We start from the raw sequence: 19,168 nt of genomic DNA, 5'->3' as shown, positions 1-19,168 counted from the left end.
CAAAACCAATTTCAAGATATGACTAGTTTTTTGGACATAACATGAGTCATACTTTGAAGGTGATTACACTTTTTATAATTAATCATAATATTAATTTCAAAAAAAAAAAAAAAAACTAGCAAATAATCACAATATACTTACAAATTAACTAATCACAATATACTAACAAATAAACTAATCACAATATACTAACAAATAAATTAATCACTATATACTAACAAATAAATTAATCACTACAACAAATAAATTAATCACAATATTTACACTAACAAAAAAAAAAAAAAACATAACTTTTCCTAATATGTTCTAAATTTTTCTTAAAAAAAAAAAACTAGCAAATAATCACAATATTGTATGAAGATAGCTGAGATGTTGTGTGAGATGAGTGTAGTGAGTGAAGAGAGTTACTGAGTGAAGATACTGAGAAAGTAGTGAGTGAAGAGACGGACAAGAAGGAAAACAGGTCCCAGTTGGGACCCACGGCAACATTTGGAGGGCTGGGGACCATTCATAGAAATTGAGTCCAATAGGCTCGATTTCCAGCTCAGTACCCACGTGACCAGAAACTATTGACGCAGTGGGATGAGACATAGAATTCGAGTTCAATGAACTCGGTTTCTATGTATAGAAACCGAGTTCATTGAAGTAGGAAACTTATATAAATCAAGTTTAATGAACTCGGTTTCCTACTTTGTCCACCTCAGCTACTAGGTAAATCGAGTCCACTAAACTCGAATTGTTAGGAATGAAATATGTTTGTAACGTTGCCCAACTCATATAGTTTGAGTTTTATAGTTATTTTAAAAAAACACCCAAACAAAACATACCTTGGCTCACTCAGATCAGATGATGATGAAACCGATTAACTGAGGGAGAAAGAAAGAGGGGGAGAGAGAGAGAGACTGAGAGATCGACAGGGGGAGAGAGAGAGAGACTGAGAGACCGGGAGAGGGTGAGACCGAGAGGGAGAAAGGGTCGGCGGCGGCTCAACTCCGCCGCTTCAGGAGGCAGCTCCGGCCAAGTACAGCTTTGGGTTTTGTGTTTGATTTTGCTGTGTATTCTTTATTTAAAGCTGGTATATATATATATATTTAAAGTTTTTATTATTATTTTTCTTTCTAAAGATAAAAACCAGAGAAGTCAGAGAGAGTAAGCAAGGAAGAGAGAGAACGACAGCGACGGAGAACGCAGAGAGGTGAATGGAGAGGTGAATGGCTTTTATCCGGCGATGTCAATACTCTAGCCGTTGCTTCTCTTTCTCCGGTGTCAGTAGCAATAGCAGTAGCCTTCCAAAAGCCAAAGCCACTGCCACTACCACCGCCACCACTGCCTTCAATTCAAATTCAAATTCAAATTCAAATTCAATCCCAACTCTCCTCAGGTCTTGCAAGACCTCTCTCCACCTCCACCAACTTCACGCCCACATCATCCGTAAAGGCCTCGAGCAAGACCACTTTCTCATCACCCTTTTCATCTCCCTCTCCCTCTCCACTCTTTCCTATTCCACTTCCGTCTTCAACCGCGTTCTAAGACCCAGTACGTTCCTCTGGAACTCTCTCATTAGAGCTTATTCTCAAAACTCTCATTTCATCCACATTGTTTCACTCTTCGTTCGCATGAAGAGAGAGGGTGGTGTGCCTGACAGCTACACCTACCCGTCAATCATTAAAGCGTGTTCCACCCAGTGTGAGGTTAGCCTAGGGAGTGCCCTTCATGGGTCGGCATTGAGGTGCGGGGTTGAAGGGGATCTCTTTGTTAAGACTAGTTTGATTGACTTCTATGGGAAATGTAAACATATTTTTAGTGCTCGTAAGCTGTTCGATGATATGTCTGACAGAAATGTGGTTTCATGGACGGCTATGGTTGTTGGGTATATAACTTTTGGGGATTTAGAAGAGGCAAAGAGGTTGTTCAATGAAATGCCACAAAGGAATGTGGCATCCTGGAATGCTATCATTTGTGGCCTCGTGAAACTGGGTGACTTGAAGGGTGCGAGGAGGATGTTTGATGAAATGCCTGAGAGGAATGTGGTTTCGTATACTACCATGATTGATGGGTATGCAAAGGCAGGTGATATGGCGTCTGCAAGGTTTCTGTTTGAGCAGGTGCCTCAAAGGGATATTTTTGTGTGGTCTGCATTGATATCGGGTTATGCTCAAAGTGGTCAGCCTAACGAAGCGTTGAAAGTTTTCCTTGAAATGGATTCAAGGGATGTAAAGCCTGATGAGTTTGTTATGGTGAGCTTGATGTCTGCTTGTTCTCAAATTGGTAATTTGGAATTGGCTAAATGGGTTGATTCTTATGTGAGCCGAAGCACAATGGATATTCAACAACCTCATGTAGCTGCGGCTCTTGTTGACATGAATGCCAAGTGTGGAAACATGGAGCGAGCAACGAAGTTGTTTGAAGAGATGCCCAAAAAGGACCTAATCTCTTATTGTTCCATGATACAAGGGTTGTCGTATCATGGGCATGGGAAGAAAGCTGTTGACCTTTTCAATAAGATGCTAAATGAAGGGCTGGTTCCAGATGAGGTGGCCTTCACCGTCATCTTGTCAGCATGTAGTCATGCTGGATTTGTTGAAGAGGGTTGGCACTATTTTGAAATGATGAGATATGAATACTCTTTAGTTCCTTCTCCTGATCATTATGCTTGTATGGTTGATCTTCTTAGCAGGGTAGGGAGATTGAAAGCAGCTTATGAGCTTCTAAACTCAATGCCTGTGGAGCCACATTCTGGTGCTTGGGGTGCACTTCTTGGGGCCTGTAAGCTGCATTGCAATATTGAATTAGGGGAGGTTATTGCTGCTCGTCTTCTTGAGCTTGAGCCACATAATGCTGGTAATTATGTGTCTTTGTCCAACATCTATGCAGCAGCAGATCGGTGGTCAGATGTTTCTCTTGTGAGGGAGAAGATGAAGGAAAGAGGAGTTAGGAAAATAACTGGTCATAGTTGCATTAATTCATGAGAATGAGTTTCATCATATGACTGAATCACAATTCCTCAATACCATGATCTTGAGGCTGCCACATCGGTGAAGTGCTGATCCTATTGGAAGAGCCTTTCCATCAATTAAATGAAGAAAAAAGAAGTGCAAGGGCTGATCGATTTCAGAGTCTTGTCATCCCAACCACAAAGAATTGCAGCAGCAGTTTTCTGCCAGAAAAAAACTGAAATCCTCCTCTCCCATGGTCACTGGGAGAAGTTGCAGTGTAAACATCTTTTATATACATATTTTTTAAAGAAATGATGACATGCCACGCTAATGTAGCTTAAAAGAAGGGTAGCAACAGTAAATGTTACGTTTCAATTTTTGTATACACACACACACATGTATATAATGTTTGATGTCATTTTTTGTTAATTCCTTAGTTGACATGTCATCTTTTACTACTTCTACTAATCATATTATTATTATTTTTGTATTCCTTTACATTCTTTTGTTCACATAATTTGAATTAACAAACTCTTTTTACTTGGAACATTAGTCTTCTTTGTGCATGTATGCATATGTATTTTTGATGCCTTTCCCATTCCAAAAGAGATAAATACCAGTTTTAGTTCTACCAAAATATAAAAAATCTGTACTTTTAGCCTTTTAGGATGTGTGTGAGAATTATAGTTACCTGTAGATGCTCAACAACATAATCCTTGAAATCCCTGGTAAAAAGACTCAGTCTAGTTCAATAATTAGCATTCACAGCATAAAAATCAGAGACCGCCATCAATATGTAGCTCTCTGCCACTTCTCCCTCTGTGGAGTTCAAATCAAGAACTCTTATAACATCATCTGCCATTGACTGTTTATAACACCCAAGGGAAGGCTGAGCAAGAGAAGAATGATGAAAGAGAACTGTAAAACTATGCAAATTGTCATAAAAGCATTTTCTTTGCCGAATTTAGGTTTAGGGGTAATAGAACAAAACATCTCCTGGTTAGTATGACACTAAGACCACCCAAGTCATTTTACGCTGATCCTCGAATCCTAAATCTCTAATTCGATTCTAATTTGAACATATTTGGTGAAGATAATTTCCCAATCAAACGCGTTCAGATAGGTTCTGATTTTGCTAAATTGGAATTAGCAATTTCCTTAACAGTTAGAACTTGATAGGTGAATCTGTGTTAGCGAGGGCGTAAGCAGAGAGCTTCACACCTCATATTGCTCTTTGGCCCAAAAAGACAAAAAAATCCGCATGCATTTACTCATCTTAAAAATTCCTATTTAATCACACCGTTGATTGTCTCTGTCTTCTCTTCTGCTTATAGTCATAGATTCCAATGGCTTTGCAGACCAGTGAAGGAGCCTCATCTTCTTCTTCCACTCCCTATTGGAAATATGATGTCTTCCTAAGCCGTAGAGGTGAAGATACCGGCCATTCTTTTACAAACCATTTATATTAGGCTTTGTCTGACATTCAAAGATGATGCTGAGCTTGAAAGGGGAGAAGAAATTTCACCCAGACTTCTCGGAGCCATTGAATTGTCAAGGTCTTCAGTTGTTGTATTCTCTGAAAACTATGCAAATTCCACTTGGTGCTTGGATGAACTTGTCGAGTGTCTTAAGAAAGGTCAGAAGGTTCTACCTGTCTTTTACAAAGTGGACCCATCAGAGGTACGTAAACAATCAGGGAAGTATGGGTTAGCACTGGCTGAGCACGAAAGAAACTTCAAGGAAAAGGTTTGGAAGTGGAGGGCAGCTCTAGTTGAAGTTGCGAATTTGTTTGGATTGACTTACAAAATTGGGTATGTATTACTTCTGCTTTTATGATTATGATTATTAATTATTATTATTATTATTATATGATAAATCAGATCAATTCATTGAACAACATAAACACAGTTACACCCAGATTCTTAGGAAAAAGGGAGCCTAAGAAACAAACAAATTGTTCAAATGAGAAAGCTATACAATAGGCTCATACTAAACTATCAAAACCGAAGCCAAGCAGAAATTCTCCTTCCAGACCAAATACAAAATCCTACAACCCAGAAGTGGTTTAATTCATCAAAAAGAAACAAAAAACAAAAGTATCAGAAGTTGGTTAGCAAATAGTTTGTTTCCTCAACTAACCAAAGTGTTCACGTGACTACTTGCTAAAAGCTTAAACTAATTTCTTAGCCCCCTCCAAAAAAAAAAAAAAAAAAATAGAGATAGCTCTCAAATCTAAGGCTTAAATGCCATTTACTTTAATTAATAATATGTTAGTTGCAAGTTGTAACACACACAACTAGGAAACTTGAATTTAGTTCATCTTTGTATTTTTGTTTCCAGCTAGTTTAACTCTTAATGTTTCTTTTTCTCTGTGATAGGCAGCGAGTCTGAGTCTGAATATATCCAAACAATTACTAAAGAGATATTGAAAGTTAAATTAAAACGCATGCACTTATTTGTACCTAAATGCCAAGTTGTAATAGATTCCCGTCATAGTTGGGGCCTCACGCATTGTATTTGTACATTGCGAATAAGGAAATATCTCCCCAGTGAGTTAAGGTTGCTAGATTGGCCTGATTATTCTTTTCCTTTGCCATCCACTTTTTGTCCTCATCTACTTGTTGAACTCAACATGCCATATAGTTGCATTGCATTAGAGGAGCCATTCAGGCAGGTATGATTATTAGTGTTTATGAATTACAATTTTATTAAATTTTATTTTAAAGTTTAAGATAAATTTTGACTTTTTTCCTTATACAGGGGATCCCATTAGAAAATTTGAAATATATTAAGTGTGGATCCTGTTAATCCATTATGGAATTTCCTGCCTTGTGCACCCCAAACTTAGAGGTATTGGACCTTTCTAAGTGTAAAAATTTAGTTGTGGTTGATGAATTGGTTGGATCTCTTGATAAGCTTGAAATCTAGATCCTCGAAGGTTGTGAAAAGCTTCAAACTCTTCCAAGAAGCCTTATGCTAAGATCTCTTCAATATTTTGATCTCCGTGATTGCTTAATGCTTGAGAAGTTTCCCAGTATTTTGCCAGGAATGGAAAGTTTACGAACACTATTATTGTCAAGGACTGGTATTAAAGGGTTGCCTTCATCAATTGGGTATCTCACTAGGCTTGAGAAGTTAGACCTAAGTTATTGTCAAAGCATTATGGATCTTCCGGATAGCATCTATAAATTGCAACATCTTAGTGTTTTAGAGATTTCCCATTGTACCAAATTGAAGATTGGTAGAAGTCTGACATACCATTCTTTTGGTAGCTTGTCTGAATATGGGTTTCTAAAGTTGGAATATCTGAATCTCAACAACTGTGAAAATCTAACTGAGTTAGATCTTTAATGATGCCTGATTACTTTCCTGAATTGAAATATCTATATCTAGATGGAACCAATATTCGTATGATCCCTGAAAGCATTAGTAGATTTGCTAGATTAAGAAGACTTGGAATAAAAAATTGCATGCAACTTCGTAAAATTCCAAGGCTTCCACAATCCATAAGAATAGTGTGTGCAATGAACTGTAAATCCCTGAATTCACAGTCACTAAGCTGCTCATTAAGCCAGGTCTCTCTCCCTCTCTCTTAAAGTTATAAATAAAAAATTTCATTACCTAAATCAAATTCATTACGATGCTAAATTGCAGTTTCTTCTATTTGCTAATTGTAAGCAGGCTCAAGAAATTCTAGGGATTTCACCAGTAAAATTTCTCAAGGTGCAAGATCTGGGATCTGACTCAATAGTCAGTAGTGGGTTTGATTTGGGTTTGTCTTCAATGACCTATACGTTTTCAACTGCTGACTCCAACTTCAATCAATTGAAGAAAATGAGAAAATTTTATCGAAATTTGAAGAAATATGCTTCCATTTAAAATTAGCTTGAAAGTATTTTCTTTGTCGTTTCTATATGATTTTCTTGTATTGTTTAATGACAAGGTACATCTCTTTCTTTAGTTGCATTGCTTCATTTGCATATTTTAGCACTTTCACCTTCCTTATCCCTTTCTCTTTTTAATTAAATGCACACACTTCTTGATCGAATTAAGTTTTTGTTCGTATCCATTATTCCATTGATAGAGGTATTATTTAATTTTGGCATAATATGTAAAATAGAATTTTGGTCTAAAGGAGTTAGCACCGATTTTTTTTGAGAAGTACAAACTTGGGCTCCAAATATTTTTGGAGCCTTAGACTTCAATTTCCAATAGGAAGATGACATGTGTTTTGTTTTGGATGGGGTTTTGGAAATTGCATCAGCTTGCCCAATGCTTATGGATGTGGATCTAGGCACCATTGTGTTAGATGATGATGAGTGATGTGTTGCTTTTTGCTTGAAGTTGGGGAGTTGGAGTTAGTAATTAGTATTATGCTAGTATACTTGATATTAACATGTGTTTATCCTAATTATAAATGTTTTATTGTTTATAAATGTTTTCTTGTTATTAACACGTGTTTCTTTTCTTTTGTCCACTGAGGATAGTTTTGAAGTAAAGGTAGCTAATGGATCAAACTTGAGAACACAAGGGTCTTGTCATGCAGTTTCCTTGAAGATACAGGGTAATTAGTTCAAGATGGACTTAAATGTGTTGGCCTTGGGAGGCTGTGATGTTCGGTACATGTTAATATTATGGTCCTTTCCAGATTCTTCAGAGGATTGGCCAGGTGGCCTACTAGCTTGCCTTACCCGATGATTGCTCAATTCACCTAGTTTTCCGTATTTCCTACTTGAAGCTAAAATTGGGTGATAAAGTGATTCCTATTCCTACCTTACCTCTTGTTGATGCTGAGGGTTTGTTTAACCCTGAGCCTATTGCTATTCTTCAGACTAGGTCCAAACAATTGAGAACTAGGACCATCACTGAGGTCCTTCTTCAATGGCATGGTCAGTCTGTAGATGCTGCTAGTTGGGAATCGCTGTATGCACTTCAACACCAATTTCCCCACCTTGTGGGCAAGGTCCTTTGATGGGGTGGGGAGAAGCTAATTGAAGACTTTTGGTAATGTAACTGATTCATGGATTGTGCAGTTGGACAGCAGTAAGCAGCAGTTAAATGTACAGCAGTACAGGTGTAGAAGTGAAGGTGCAATGTGCAGCAGTGTAAATGTACAGCAATGTAAGGTGCAGCAGTGAAGTGAAGCAGTGTAAGCAGTGAAGTGAAATTGAATTTTGACCTTGGGGACAACGTCTCTCTTAAGGGGAAGGGAATGATAGGAGTTATGGTTATAGCTGTCACTGTCAGTTGGAAGTTGGTTAGTTAGTGATGAGCTGGCTTGTCTTTTAGTTAGTTAGCTATAACTGTAGATAAGAAGAATCAATTAGTTAAACATAGCATCATAACTGTAACTTAATTGTGAGTAGTATAAGAAGAATTATGTATTCACTGTAACGATTCATTTAGAAAGTTAAGCAAACACGCTTCCTTATTCAGTCATTCTCTTTCTTCTCTAATCTCTCTCTAGGAGGCCTAGTTCACTACTCTATTCTCTTCTTTTCTTAGTTTCTATCAGAACACGGCAGGCAAAATGACATGTCCGTGCTTTCCAGCAAATGGCTGCCGGCATCAGATCTAGTAGAGGAGTGAGGGTGACTAAGCGATGAAGGAGATGTGGAGTCAATGACAAAGGACTGCCGGACTATGTCTAATCTATGACAGGATGAGATTGTTTTGTTACACAAATAAGGTGAGATGACTTTGGTTTCAATGAGTTGGATTCTGAGTTGGCTTTAGATGGTCTATTCGCCTATTGCAGTTGATATGCTCCCATATACATACAACGAAGGTTCAAATTAAATTAAATAAGCAATCTTACTGGTACAACAATCTTTATATTAAAAGAAAATAGTTGAGTTGGTAAATATTTTTAACTCATAAATAACATCACTTTATAATTCAATGCTTCTTTAAATTTCATTTCCAGTAATTTTACCGTGTTTTGCACGGATTAGCGACTAGTATATATATATATATATATATATGTATATAACTTTTGTTAAACTATTCCATGTACTGCACCGGTTAGTAATTGTTGCTTTAGAGAAAGTGAGAGCTCAAACATGACTCCCCCACAAAGATAGATAACCAAAGAAATATAGTGAAGGGGAAAACATCCTATTTCTTCTTGTCAGTACTAGGCTTGCTTGACATGGTGTGGTTCAATCTGGTCTTCCCCTCCCTCGATTGCCCTGGAAAACTTCTTCCGTCTTGTCAGTGGTGCGGTCATCGCTAACTCAACTTCCAGAGCTTTGAACCTGGCCTCAAATTCACGATGTTGCTCCTCTAGCAGGATGTGTCAGGCCCGGAATTCATTTGTTTGGCTTGAAGTTCAGCAGAGGATTTAGGATCAGCCACATAAGCACCGAAAGACTGAAAAGGAAAAGAAAGATGTCAGTCCAATCCATGAATAAATGGATCCATATATAGTTAGGAACTCAGGGATCAAAGAAGTGTACCTCAGCAGTGAAATTTTGTTCTAAACGTTGGCAAAACTTGTTTATGTGATTGAATCAATTCTGACCACAATGCATTTTATGAACTTTCCCACTACTAATTTATATACGTGGTCGTTCATAACCAAATTCTTTAAAAAACCCAGTTCTTCTTTTTTCTTGAAATTTTAAACCCATTACAATAAATATATATAGCCTGCACAACGGCCACTATTTGTCTAGCCTGCACAACGGCCAGATCTATTACAATATTCAAAATGGTTTGAAAGGCACAGGCCATGATGGTTGTGAAGAGATGATGCTCTGACAAAAGCTTCCTTTTGGCCAACACAAGATGTCACCTTTGAAGTCTTTTTAGAAAAGAAAGGAGCATCTACGTACTTGGTGGAGGCATGCATGCTTCTCCTTTTGCCTTTTGCCATGCTTCTCCTGACATGTTGGACCAAATAAATGACAAAAGTTCAGAAGTTTTTATTTCAAAAAGTGGAAAAAACACTATTCACAGATTACTGTTCACTGATTACTGTTCACGGATCACTGTTCACAAATTACTGTTCACTTTTACTGTTCATGACACTGTTCACTCCGAAATTTTGCCTATTTAAGGGGGGTTGTCCCTTAAATTTCAGGGTTTTTTCAAGTCAAGTTTGACTACTGATTTCTCTTCCCTTAGAACTAGCCTTCTTAGAGAGAGAACCCACTTGCTTCTACTATTACTACTTTGTTTACAACCTTGTTCATCCTTGTTCACTACAAGCCTTGTAATCCTACAAACCTTGTAACTAGGACTAGTTCAAGCTTTGTAACTGTTGAAATCTTGTATTCACCACTACTACTGTAAGTGTTAATCCTACTTTCAATAAGAAGTATTTTCAGTTCTATGTTCATTATTTTACTTGTTGCTACCACCACCTTGGACGGATTACCGCCATACCGGATGGTTTTAAATTGCTTTCATTTATTTTGAATTATTTTTCTTATTTACTTTGAATTATTTTGATATATACTGCTTGGCTGGTTCTACCGCCTTATTATTGTTCTTACTTTCAAGTTATTTATTTTCAAGCTATTTACTTTCAAGTTCTTTACATTATTTCCATTTGCAATATTACCGTGCTTCCGTCTCCTTCTCTTCAGTAGCGTGTCCCCTTTATGGTATCAGAGCCACTCTTTTCTGGCCGGTGGTAGTGTGGTTGTGTTCTTTGTCTCTTGTCCGTATCTACCCGAATGCTTGATATTTCGTTGTTGTGTTCCCTTCTTACCGTCGTTGGCACCACCCTAGTCGTAAAGTGAAGTCCTAGAACCTAGCTGTAAGGCCCGTTTGAGCCAAGAGAGGGCGTGTAGGGCATGAGAGGTATAAGGTTGGTTAGGGTATGTGTTACGAAATGCAACGGTTGTGAGAAAAACATGATAACTGAGTGTTGAACCTAGGATAGTATGAATAAGTTGTGGAGATCCAACTCCTCTATCAGCTCCAGGACTAGTTGTCCTCCTGATATTGTAAATGAAGAAGATCACACTATTGATGATAATGAGGTGATCCCTGATTTTCGTAAATGGACTATTCCTAAAGTTGATACTAAAACTATTTATAAAACTAGTTGTGTTGAAAGTACTTTTCATTCTGCTTATAAAGCTAGAACTGTTGAACAAATTTTCTCTATTTCGAGAATTCATGAAAAATGCTGTTTGTTTACTAAAAAGAATATTAATGACTTCCTTGCTGCTAAAAAATTCAGTTATTTGCATATTGGTATGGTTCAAGTTGCTATTAAACCATTTACCCGAAAGGGTATTAATGCTTCTGTTCTCATGTGTTTAAGAGATGCTAGATTTAAGATTTTTAAAGATAGCATTTTTGGCATGATCACTGCTTCTTTGTATGATGGTCCTGTTTATTTTAACTGTTATCCTGATCTTACTCTTGCTTTGGATGATCCTAATATTGTTAAAGCTTTAACTTTGAATATTGCTTCATCTGGATATCACATGGAAGAGGGTAGTAAGCCTTTTGCTTTGATCTATCGCATTTATTACAAACTAATGGGTACTCAAATGAATCCTTGTGCTATAATGCCTAGAGAACCTTCAGGTAAAACCATGTTAATTCAATGTTCAACTCCTGATGCTAAAATCCAAGTTCCAAAAATGATTCAATGGCAAGATGTTAAACTTCCTAAGGATTGGTTGTTAGAACAAGAAACCCCTCCTGCTAAACCCATTTTTGATGAGCTTGATCTCACCCATATTCAACAATATCTTGATGGTACTGTTAAAATAAGTTTTCAAAACAATCCACCTTTGAGGATCAACGAAGGAAGACATTCCTTTGCTGGATCTGAAAGTATTTCAAAAAGAGATCGTGAGATCAATGAATTTTTGAAAAAGAATTTGGAAACATCCTCTGATTTAAAGCTAAAAGGTATTTCAAGTGATAAATCCCAATTTAGCTCTGTTTACTATTCAACTAAACCTGAAACTTCCACTCCATTTAGTAAAACTGCTAATGAAGATGAGGAAGACACTGTTTCTGTTACTCCATCTGATTTTGATTCTTCTATTGAAAATCCTCCTGTTTACCAAAATCAATTAAGAGTTTTGACTGTTTTAAATGATGATTTTGAAATTGATTGAGATTCTTTGTACAATGAGTTTATGCTTGCTTCAAACAAAACCAAGAGAAAATATTTCCAAGATAATTTTGCTCAGTCTGATAAAGACCGTGTTAAAAGAAAATGGTTGGAAATGATGAATCAATTGAAAAAACATATTTTGTTTTTTGATTTTCTTGAAAACCATTATGTTCCAAATAATGAGGTTTCAAAACAACATTTATATGTGATAAAGAAATCAAATTTTGTTAAGATTGATAAAACCATTGTTAAGTCTAGTCATCCTCCTCTTGATTCAATTTTGATAACTACTAAAAAAGATGAAGTGACAAAAGAGGAAGTGAAGGCCTCTCCTTTCAAAATTGCTGATGATCAAACTCCTATTGTTAGTCTTATTGAACAAAACAATTTTACCAATCAATCTTTGCATATTATTGGTCAACAGCTTGACCGTATTGAAGAAAAAATTGTTGAAAAATCTGTTCCTACTAAAACTGAGAAACCTTTGATTGATTTACCTAGTCAAAGAGAAAAAGTTATGTTTCAAACTTCTCAGTCCAAGACTCTTGAAATTGTTGAAAAAATGCTTTCTGATTTAGAAGTTAAAACTGAGGGTACTTCAACAAGTACTCCAACTGCTCGAATTATTTCTAAAGAAGAAATTATTTCTAAAGAAAATACAGATTCTGATACTGTGTCTTCTGTTTCTGCTGATGAACTTTATGAATGGAATATTGATGGTTTGTCTGAACTAGAAATCGTTACTAAAATGATTCACATGTCTATGGTTAGTATTGCTTATCAAAATAACCATGATCTTGATCAACCTGATATTATTAACTTGCTTGTTACTGGTTTTTCTGGTGCTCTTCGTGGATGGTGGGATTCATATATCACTGAAGAATCCAGAGAGTCTATTAAACATGCTGTTAATAAGAATGATGAATGTTTGCCTATTTTTAATGAAAGTATTGTTTGTAATGGTGTCAATACCTTGATCTATACTATTCTCAAACACTTTGTTGGTACTCCATCCAATATTTCATCCCATGATTATTTAAATGATTTGAGTTGTTCAACTATGTCTGAATACAGATGGTATCAAGATGTTTTTATTTCCAGAGTGATGCTCCGGAAAGATTGTCATAAGTATTATTGGAAAGAAAAGTTTATTGACGGTTTGCCTCCTATCTTTGCTCATAAAGTAAAACAAGAATTAATGGCTAAAAATGATTCTATTGATTATAATAATTTAACCTATGCAGATATTTTCAGTACTATTAAAAAACTTAGTACCAATAGGTGTGATGATAAAAAATTGTTAAAACACCAATTAAGGTACAGATTTAACTTTGTTAAACCTAATTATTTCTATGCTAAGAAGAGAAGTATTAATTGTGGAAAATCTGGATACTTTAATAAAAATTGTAAAAGAAAACCTAGTAATTTAAAAAACAAATTCAACATACTAAATATTGATAATTCTTCTGATATTAAAATTGGTAGTAGAGGTTCTTGCTGCAATGTTATTAAAACCAATGTCCTCACCAAGAGTAAAGAGGATAAAACTTTAGAAAAATTTAATAATAAGAAATCTAAAGAACTGACTGTTAATGATTTACAACATGAAATTAATATTGTTAAACAAGAGATAAGCGAATTAAAACATGATTTTAAAGATATTAAAAGTGATAAAAATAACCTTAAAAAAGGACTTGAGCATAAGGATGGAGATGAATCTTGTCAACAAGCTCTTCTTTCTAATAAAGGTATTCCTGATGATGTCACTATTTCTCAACTTACTCTTGTTCATAAAATAATTCCTCCAAAATGGTTTACAAAAGTTAAAATTGTTGTTTCTCCTGATTATCATTTCACTGTTATTGCTATGATAGATTCAGGGGCGGATATGAACTGTATCCAAGAAGGACTGATTCCTTCAAAATACTTTGAAAAATCTACTGAAAGATTAGTTTCTGCTAATGGTTCTCAGATGCAAATAAAGTATGAATTGAATAATGCTCATGTATGCCATGCTAATGTCTGTTTCAAGATTCCATCTGTTCTTGTTAAGAATATGACTGATAAAGTGATTCTTGGTTTGCCTTTTATAAATGCTTTATATCATTTTCTTGTTGAACATGATGGAATTACTACTGATCCTTTTGGACAAAAAGTAAAGTTCAAATTTGCTTCGAAGTTTGATATTGATACTAATACTGCTTCAAACATGATTCATGCTAAAATTAAACATCTTAAATTTCTTCAGCAAGAGGTTAGATACAAGAAAATTGCTGAACAAATTTCTGATAAATTGTTGCAATCCAAAATTGGTAATTTTCAGAAAATGTTGATTGATGATGTTTGCTCTGATGTCCCTAATGCTTTCTGGTATAGGAAGAAACATATTGTTAATTTGCCATATGTCAAAGATTTTGATGAGAAAAATATTCCCACTAAAGCTCGTCCTATCCAAATGAATGTTGAAACTGTTGAATTTTGCAAAAAAGAAATCCATGATTTGTTGCAGAAAAAATTGATTAGGAATAGCAAGTCTCCCTGGTCTTGTTCAGCCTTTTATGTCCAAAAAAATGCTGAATAAGGTTTTAGAATGGATTCGGTATCCTATTCCCAACAAGAATGACCTTGTCCATAGGTTGAATGAAGCTGTTGTGTTCTCTAAGTTTGATATGAAATCTGGGTTTTGGCAAATTCAGATTAGTGAGAATGATAGGTACAAAACTGCTTTCACCACTCCTTTTGGACATTATGAGTGGAATGTTATGCTATTTGGCCTTAAAAATGCCCCAAGCGAGTTTCAAAATATCATGAATGATATTTTTAACTCCTTCAGTCATTTCACCATTGTTTATATTGATGATGTTCTTGTTTACTCTAGCTCTATTGACGAACACTGGAAACATTTGAATTCGTTTCTAGATACTATCAAAAGAAATGGTCTTGTTGTCTCAGCCAAGAAGGTTAAACTATTCCAAACCAAAGTTCGTTTCCTTGGCTATGATATCTCTGAAGGACAGATTCGTCCTATAGATAGAGCCATCCAGTTTGCCGATAAGTTTCCTGATGTTATCATTGACAAAACACAACTCCAAAGATTTCTTGGGTCATTAAACTATGTTGCAGACTTTTACAAAGATATGAGGAAACAATGCAAACCTCTGTTTGATCGGTTAAAAAGTAATCCTCCTCCTTGGTCTGATGTTCATACTTCTATTGTTAAACAAATCAAAACTCATGTTAAGACATTGCCTTGTCTTGGTATTCCTACTGTTGGAGCTTTCAAAATTGTTGAAACCGATGCCTCTGATGTTGGTTATGGTGGTATTCTAAAACAAAGAGTTTCTTCTGAGTCATCTGAACAAATTGTTCGTTTCTATTCTGGTATTTGGAACAATGTACAGTTAAATTATAGTACTATTAAAAAGGAAATTTTATCTATAGTACTATGTATTTCAAAATTTCAAAGTGATTTGTTAAACCAAAAATTTTTGTTACGTATTGACTGCAAAAGTGCTAAATATGTTATTGAAAAAGATGTTGAAAATATTGCTTCAAAACATATTTTCGCTAGATGGCAAGCTATTTTAAGCGTTTTTTATTTTGATATTGAATATATTAAAGGTTCTCAAAATTCTATCCCTGATTTCCTTACCCGTGAATTTCTGCAGTGTCACCATGGCAAGTAGACGACCAAAAGATAATCCTCCTGCTGAAACTGATAAACAAATTGTTAAAAAAGAACCTGCTTCTCCTCTTGAAATAACCAACCGTTTCACCACCCTAGGAACCATCCCTAGGATTAATTACTCCACTGTTCTTGCTTCATCTTATGATCCTTATGCCTTAACCCCTGTTAACCGGCCCATCAAAACTGTTTTTCCAAAAAATTCCCCTCAATACATCAAAAAACAATATTTCCAACACCTGTTTTATATTGAACCCAACAGAGCCTCTATTTCTGATCCGCTCAGACTTGCTCGGAGTTATTTCCCTCCAAAGTTTCATTGGATTCCGGAGCATAGGGAAAAGAATTTAAATTATTATTCTGATCTTCTGCGCCATGAAAGATCTATTATTATTAACACCATTTCTGATCACAAAGATGTTTCCAAAATTATTTACCACAGTGTTTACTTGGTCAATTTTATTTCTGAAGAACAATGGGGCTCTTCTCTTACATCTACTAGAACAATGCCAAGCTCCCCCATTCCCTATTCATATTATGATTATATCATGGCTTGGTCAAGATTCATGCTGCACCAGAATGAAAACATGTCTCATTCCTGGTTTGTTAACTTTGACAAAGAATTCACTGGTGATTTGCCCCTTTGGTTCAACCGCTGGTGGGCCCAATTTGGTCCTATTACTGATTTATTTCCTGCACCATTGCTTGAAGCTTTCAACAGTTTCAAGAAATGTTTTAGGTGTGATGCTTATGGAGCCAAATTTCCTGCCTTGCTTCATTTTGTTAAAAAATATAAAATACCTTGGATATTGAAATGGCAATATGAGAAAGATGGTGATGTTCTCTCCAGGCATTGGTATGTAAAATGGTGGGGAAAATTCCCTCACACTCAAAAGATCATTACCGCTGTTGCCTTTATTTCCAGAGAATCTTCATCTGCTGCTGCTTTACCCATGGCCAAAGATCATTCCCCTGTTCAAACCCCTGCTCCTGCTGATGCTCCCTCTTCTTCTTCTGGCAAAAATGTTCAGACTAAAAGCTCCTCTATTGACAATTTGAGAAAGAATCCTGATGCTCTTCTAGCTTTACTCAAATGGGCAGAAGAAGCTGTTGCTAATCAGGAAGAATCCAAAGCCTCCTCCGAAGAATCTGTTGCTCAGAACCCTTATTTCCCATATGACCAGGAGCTGTTTGGACATGATGAAGAAACTCCAGATCTTTGAGAAGATTGAGCTTATTTGTCTAGCCTGCATAAAGGCCAAATGCTACACTGTTTACTAAGTGGACTTTCACTGTTAATTTCCACTCCTGATGATAATGTTCAAATGCTACACTGTTTACTAGTAGACTTTCACTGTTAATTTCCACTCCTGATGATAATGTTCTGAAAAGTTGATTCTCCGTGTTTCCCGTGACTTTTAGTCACATCAAGATTGCTTTCAGCAATTTATCTTTTACTGTTAACTTTTACTGTTCATGAGTACTGTTTACTCAAAGCTTTGCCTATTTAAGGGGGGATGTCCCTTAAGGGTTTTTTCAAGTCAAGTTTGACTACTGATTTCTCTTCCCTTAGAACTAGCCTTCTTAGAGAGAGAACCCACTTGCTTCTACTATTACTACTTTGTTTACAACCTTGTTCATCCTTGTTCACTACAAGTCTTGTAATCCTACAAACCTTGTAACTAGGACTAGTTCAAGCTTTGTAACTGTTGAAATCTTGTATTCACCACTACTACTGTAAGTGTTAATCCTACTTTCAATAAGAAGTATTTTCAGTTCTATGTTCATTACTTTACTTGTTGCTACCACCACCTTGGACGGATTACTGCCATACCGGATGGTTTTAAATTGCTTTCATTTATTTTGAATTATTTTTCTTATTTACTTTGAATTATTTTGATATATACTGCTTGGCTGGTTCTACCGCCTTATTATTGTTCTTACTTTCAAGTTATTTATTTTCAAGCTATTTACTTTCAAGTTCTTTACATTATTTCCATTTACAATATTACTGTGCTTCCGTCTCCTTCTCTTCAGTAGCGTGTCCCCTTTATGGATATATATATATATATATGTATTGTAATGGGCTTTTTGACTTAAAATCAGCTGAAAATTTTTGTCATTTTCTTCAACTTATAATGTTCAGACTTTGTCAGAAGAAGCATGGTAAGACCAAAGTAATCATGACAAGATCAAAGTATGAAGATTCCTTTCTTTTTCTTTTTCTTTTGCTTTTCAAGAATCTCAATATGAGTCCAAAGGACATGTCAAAAGAATATGAGGCGCATGCCTAAGGAAATTCTTTATTCCAAAGGGCATGGGACACTAGGGTCACGCCAACGATAGTAAGAAGGGAACACAACAACAGAGTACCAAAGGTTCGGGTAGACACGGACAAGAAATAAAGACATAACAACACTATCACCGGCCAGAAAAGAGTGGCTCTGATACCATAAAGGGGGAAGGGGATGCACAGCTGAAGGAAAGAGACAGAAGCACAGTGTAATATACTGAATGTAAGTAAATAACTTAAAAGTAAGAACAATAGTAAAGCGGTAGAACCAGCCAAGCAGTATATATGAAAATAATTCAAAGTAAATGGAAGCAATTTAGAACTGTTCGTTATGGCGGTAATCCGTCCTAGGTGGCGGTAGCAACAAGTAGAATAATGAACAGAAACTGAAAATACTTGTTATTGAAAGTAGAATAAACACTTACAGTAGTAGTGAATACAGGATCTCAACAGTACAGTTTAACAATTACAAAGCTTGAACTAGTCCTAGTTACAAGGTTTTGTAAGGAAATAGTGGTAGTAGGAACAAGGTAATAGGAGCAAGGAATTCTCTCTAGAGAAAGGCTTCTAAGAGGAAGAAGTTCCAAAGAGAAAATCCTAAGTAGAATTATGTCTTAAACTTAAGGGACAACCCTCCTTAAATAGGCAAAATTTCGGAGTGAACAGTATTATGAACAATAAAAAGTGAACAGTGTCAGTGAATAGTAATCTGTGAACAGTAATCCGTGAACAGTGTTTTTCCCACTTTTTGACTTAAAATCAGCTAAAATTTTTTGTCATTTTCTTCAACTTATAATGTTCAGACTTTGTCGGAAGAAGCATGGTAAGACCAAAGTAATCATGACAAGATCAAAGTATGAGGATTCATTTCTTTTTCTTTTGCTTTTCAAGAATCCCAATATGAGTCCAAAGGACATGTCAGGAGAATATGAGACGCATGCCTAAGGAAATTCTTTATTCCAAAGGGCATGGGACTCATGGAACATCACAGGGACTTCTTAGTAGGCACATGGGACTTTATCATAACATTTTTTGAATATTGTAACAATTTTGGCCATTGTGCAGGCTAGACAAATAGGGGAAAGTAGCAGTAGTCTTGAAACAGTAGTAACCTCAAGAGTGAACTCATCAATTAGTGGAAGGAGCATCGGATGGATAACCATCAA

General features: G+C 36.0%; 1 protein-coding gene across 6 annotated transcripts; it reads left to right on the top strand.

Annotated features, from left to right (window-relative positions):
- Positions 1–753: 753 nt before the first annotated feature.
- Positions 754–8,371, top strand: LOC126703021 (putative pentatricopeptide repeat-containing protein At5g37570). 6 transcript variants are annotated; one of them, XM_050401916.1, is made up of 5 exons: positions 754–3,213; positions 4,295–4,747; positions 5,697–6,511; positions 6,618–6,879; positions 7,424–8,371. In XM_050401916.1, the coding sequence occupies exon 1, from the start codon at positions 1,212–1,214 to the stop codon at positions 2,967–2,969; it is 1,758 nt and encodes a 585-aa protein (XP_050257873.1). In that variant the 5' UTR covers positions 754–1,211; the 3' UTR covers positions 2,970–3,213; positions 4,295–4,747; positions 5,697–6,511; positions 6,618–6,879; positions 7,424–8,371. The 6 variants fall into 6 exon arrangements, with proteins under 6 accessions (XP_050257873.1, XP_050257870.1, XP_050257872.1 ...); XM_050401913.1 differs by lacking the exons at positions 5,697–6,511; positions 6,618–6,879 and having other exon boundaries at positions 754–1,021; positions 1,125–3,213; XM_050401915.1 differs by lacking the exon at positions 5,697–6,511.
- The last annotated feature ends 10,797 nt before the right edge of the window (positions 8,372–19,168 follow it).

The sequence above is a fragment of the Quercus robur genome, chromosome 10 (genome assembly GCF_932294415.1).
Source record: "Quercus robur chromosome 10, dhQueRobu3.1, whole genome shotgun sequence".
Taxonomy (NCBI): domain Eukaryota; kingdom Viridiplantae; phylum Streptophyta; class Magnoliopsida; order Fagales; family Fagaceae; genus Quercus; species Quercus robur.
Note: the sequence above shows the minus strand (reverse complement) of the source record. Positions and strands in the feature narration are given on the sequence as shown.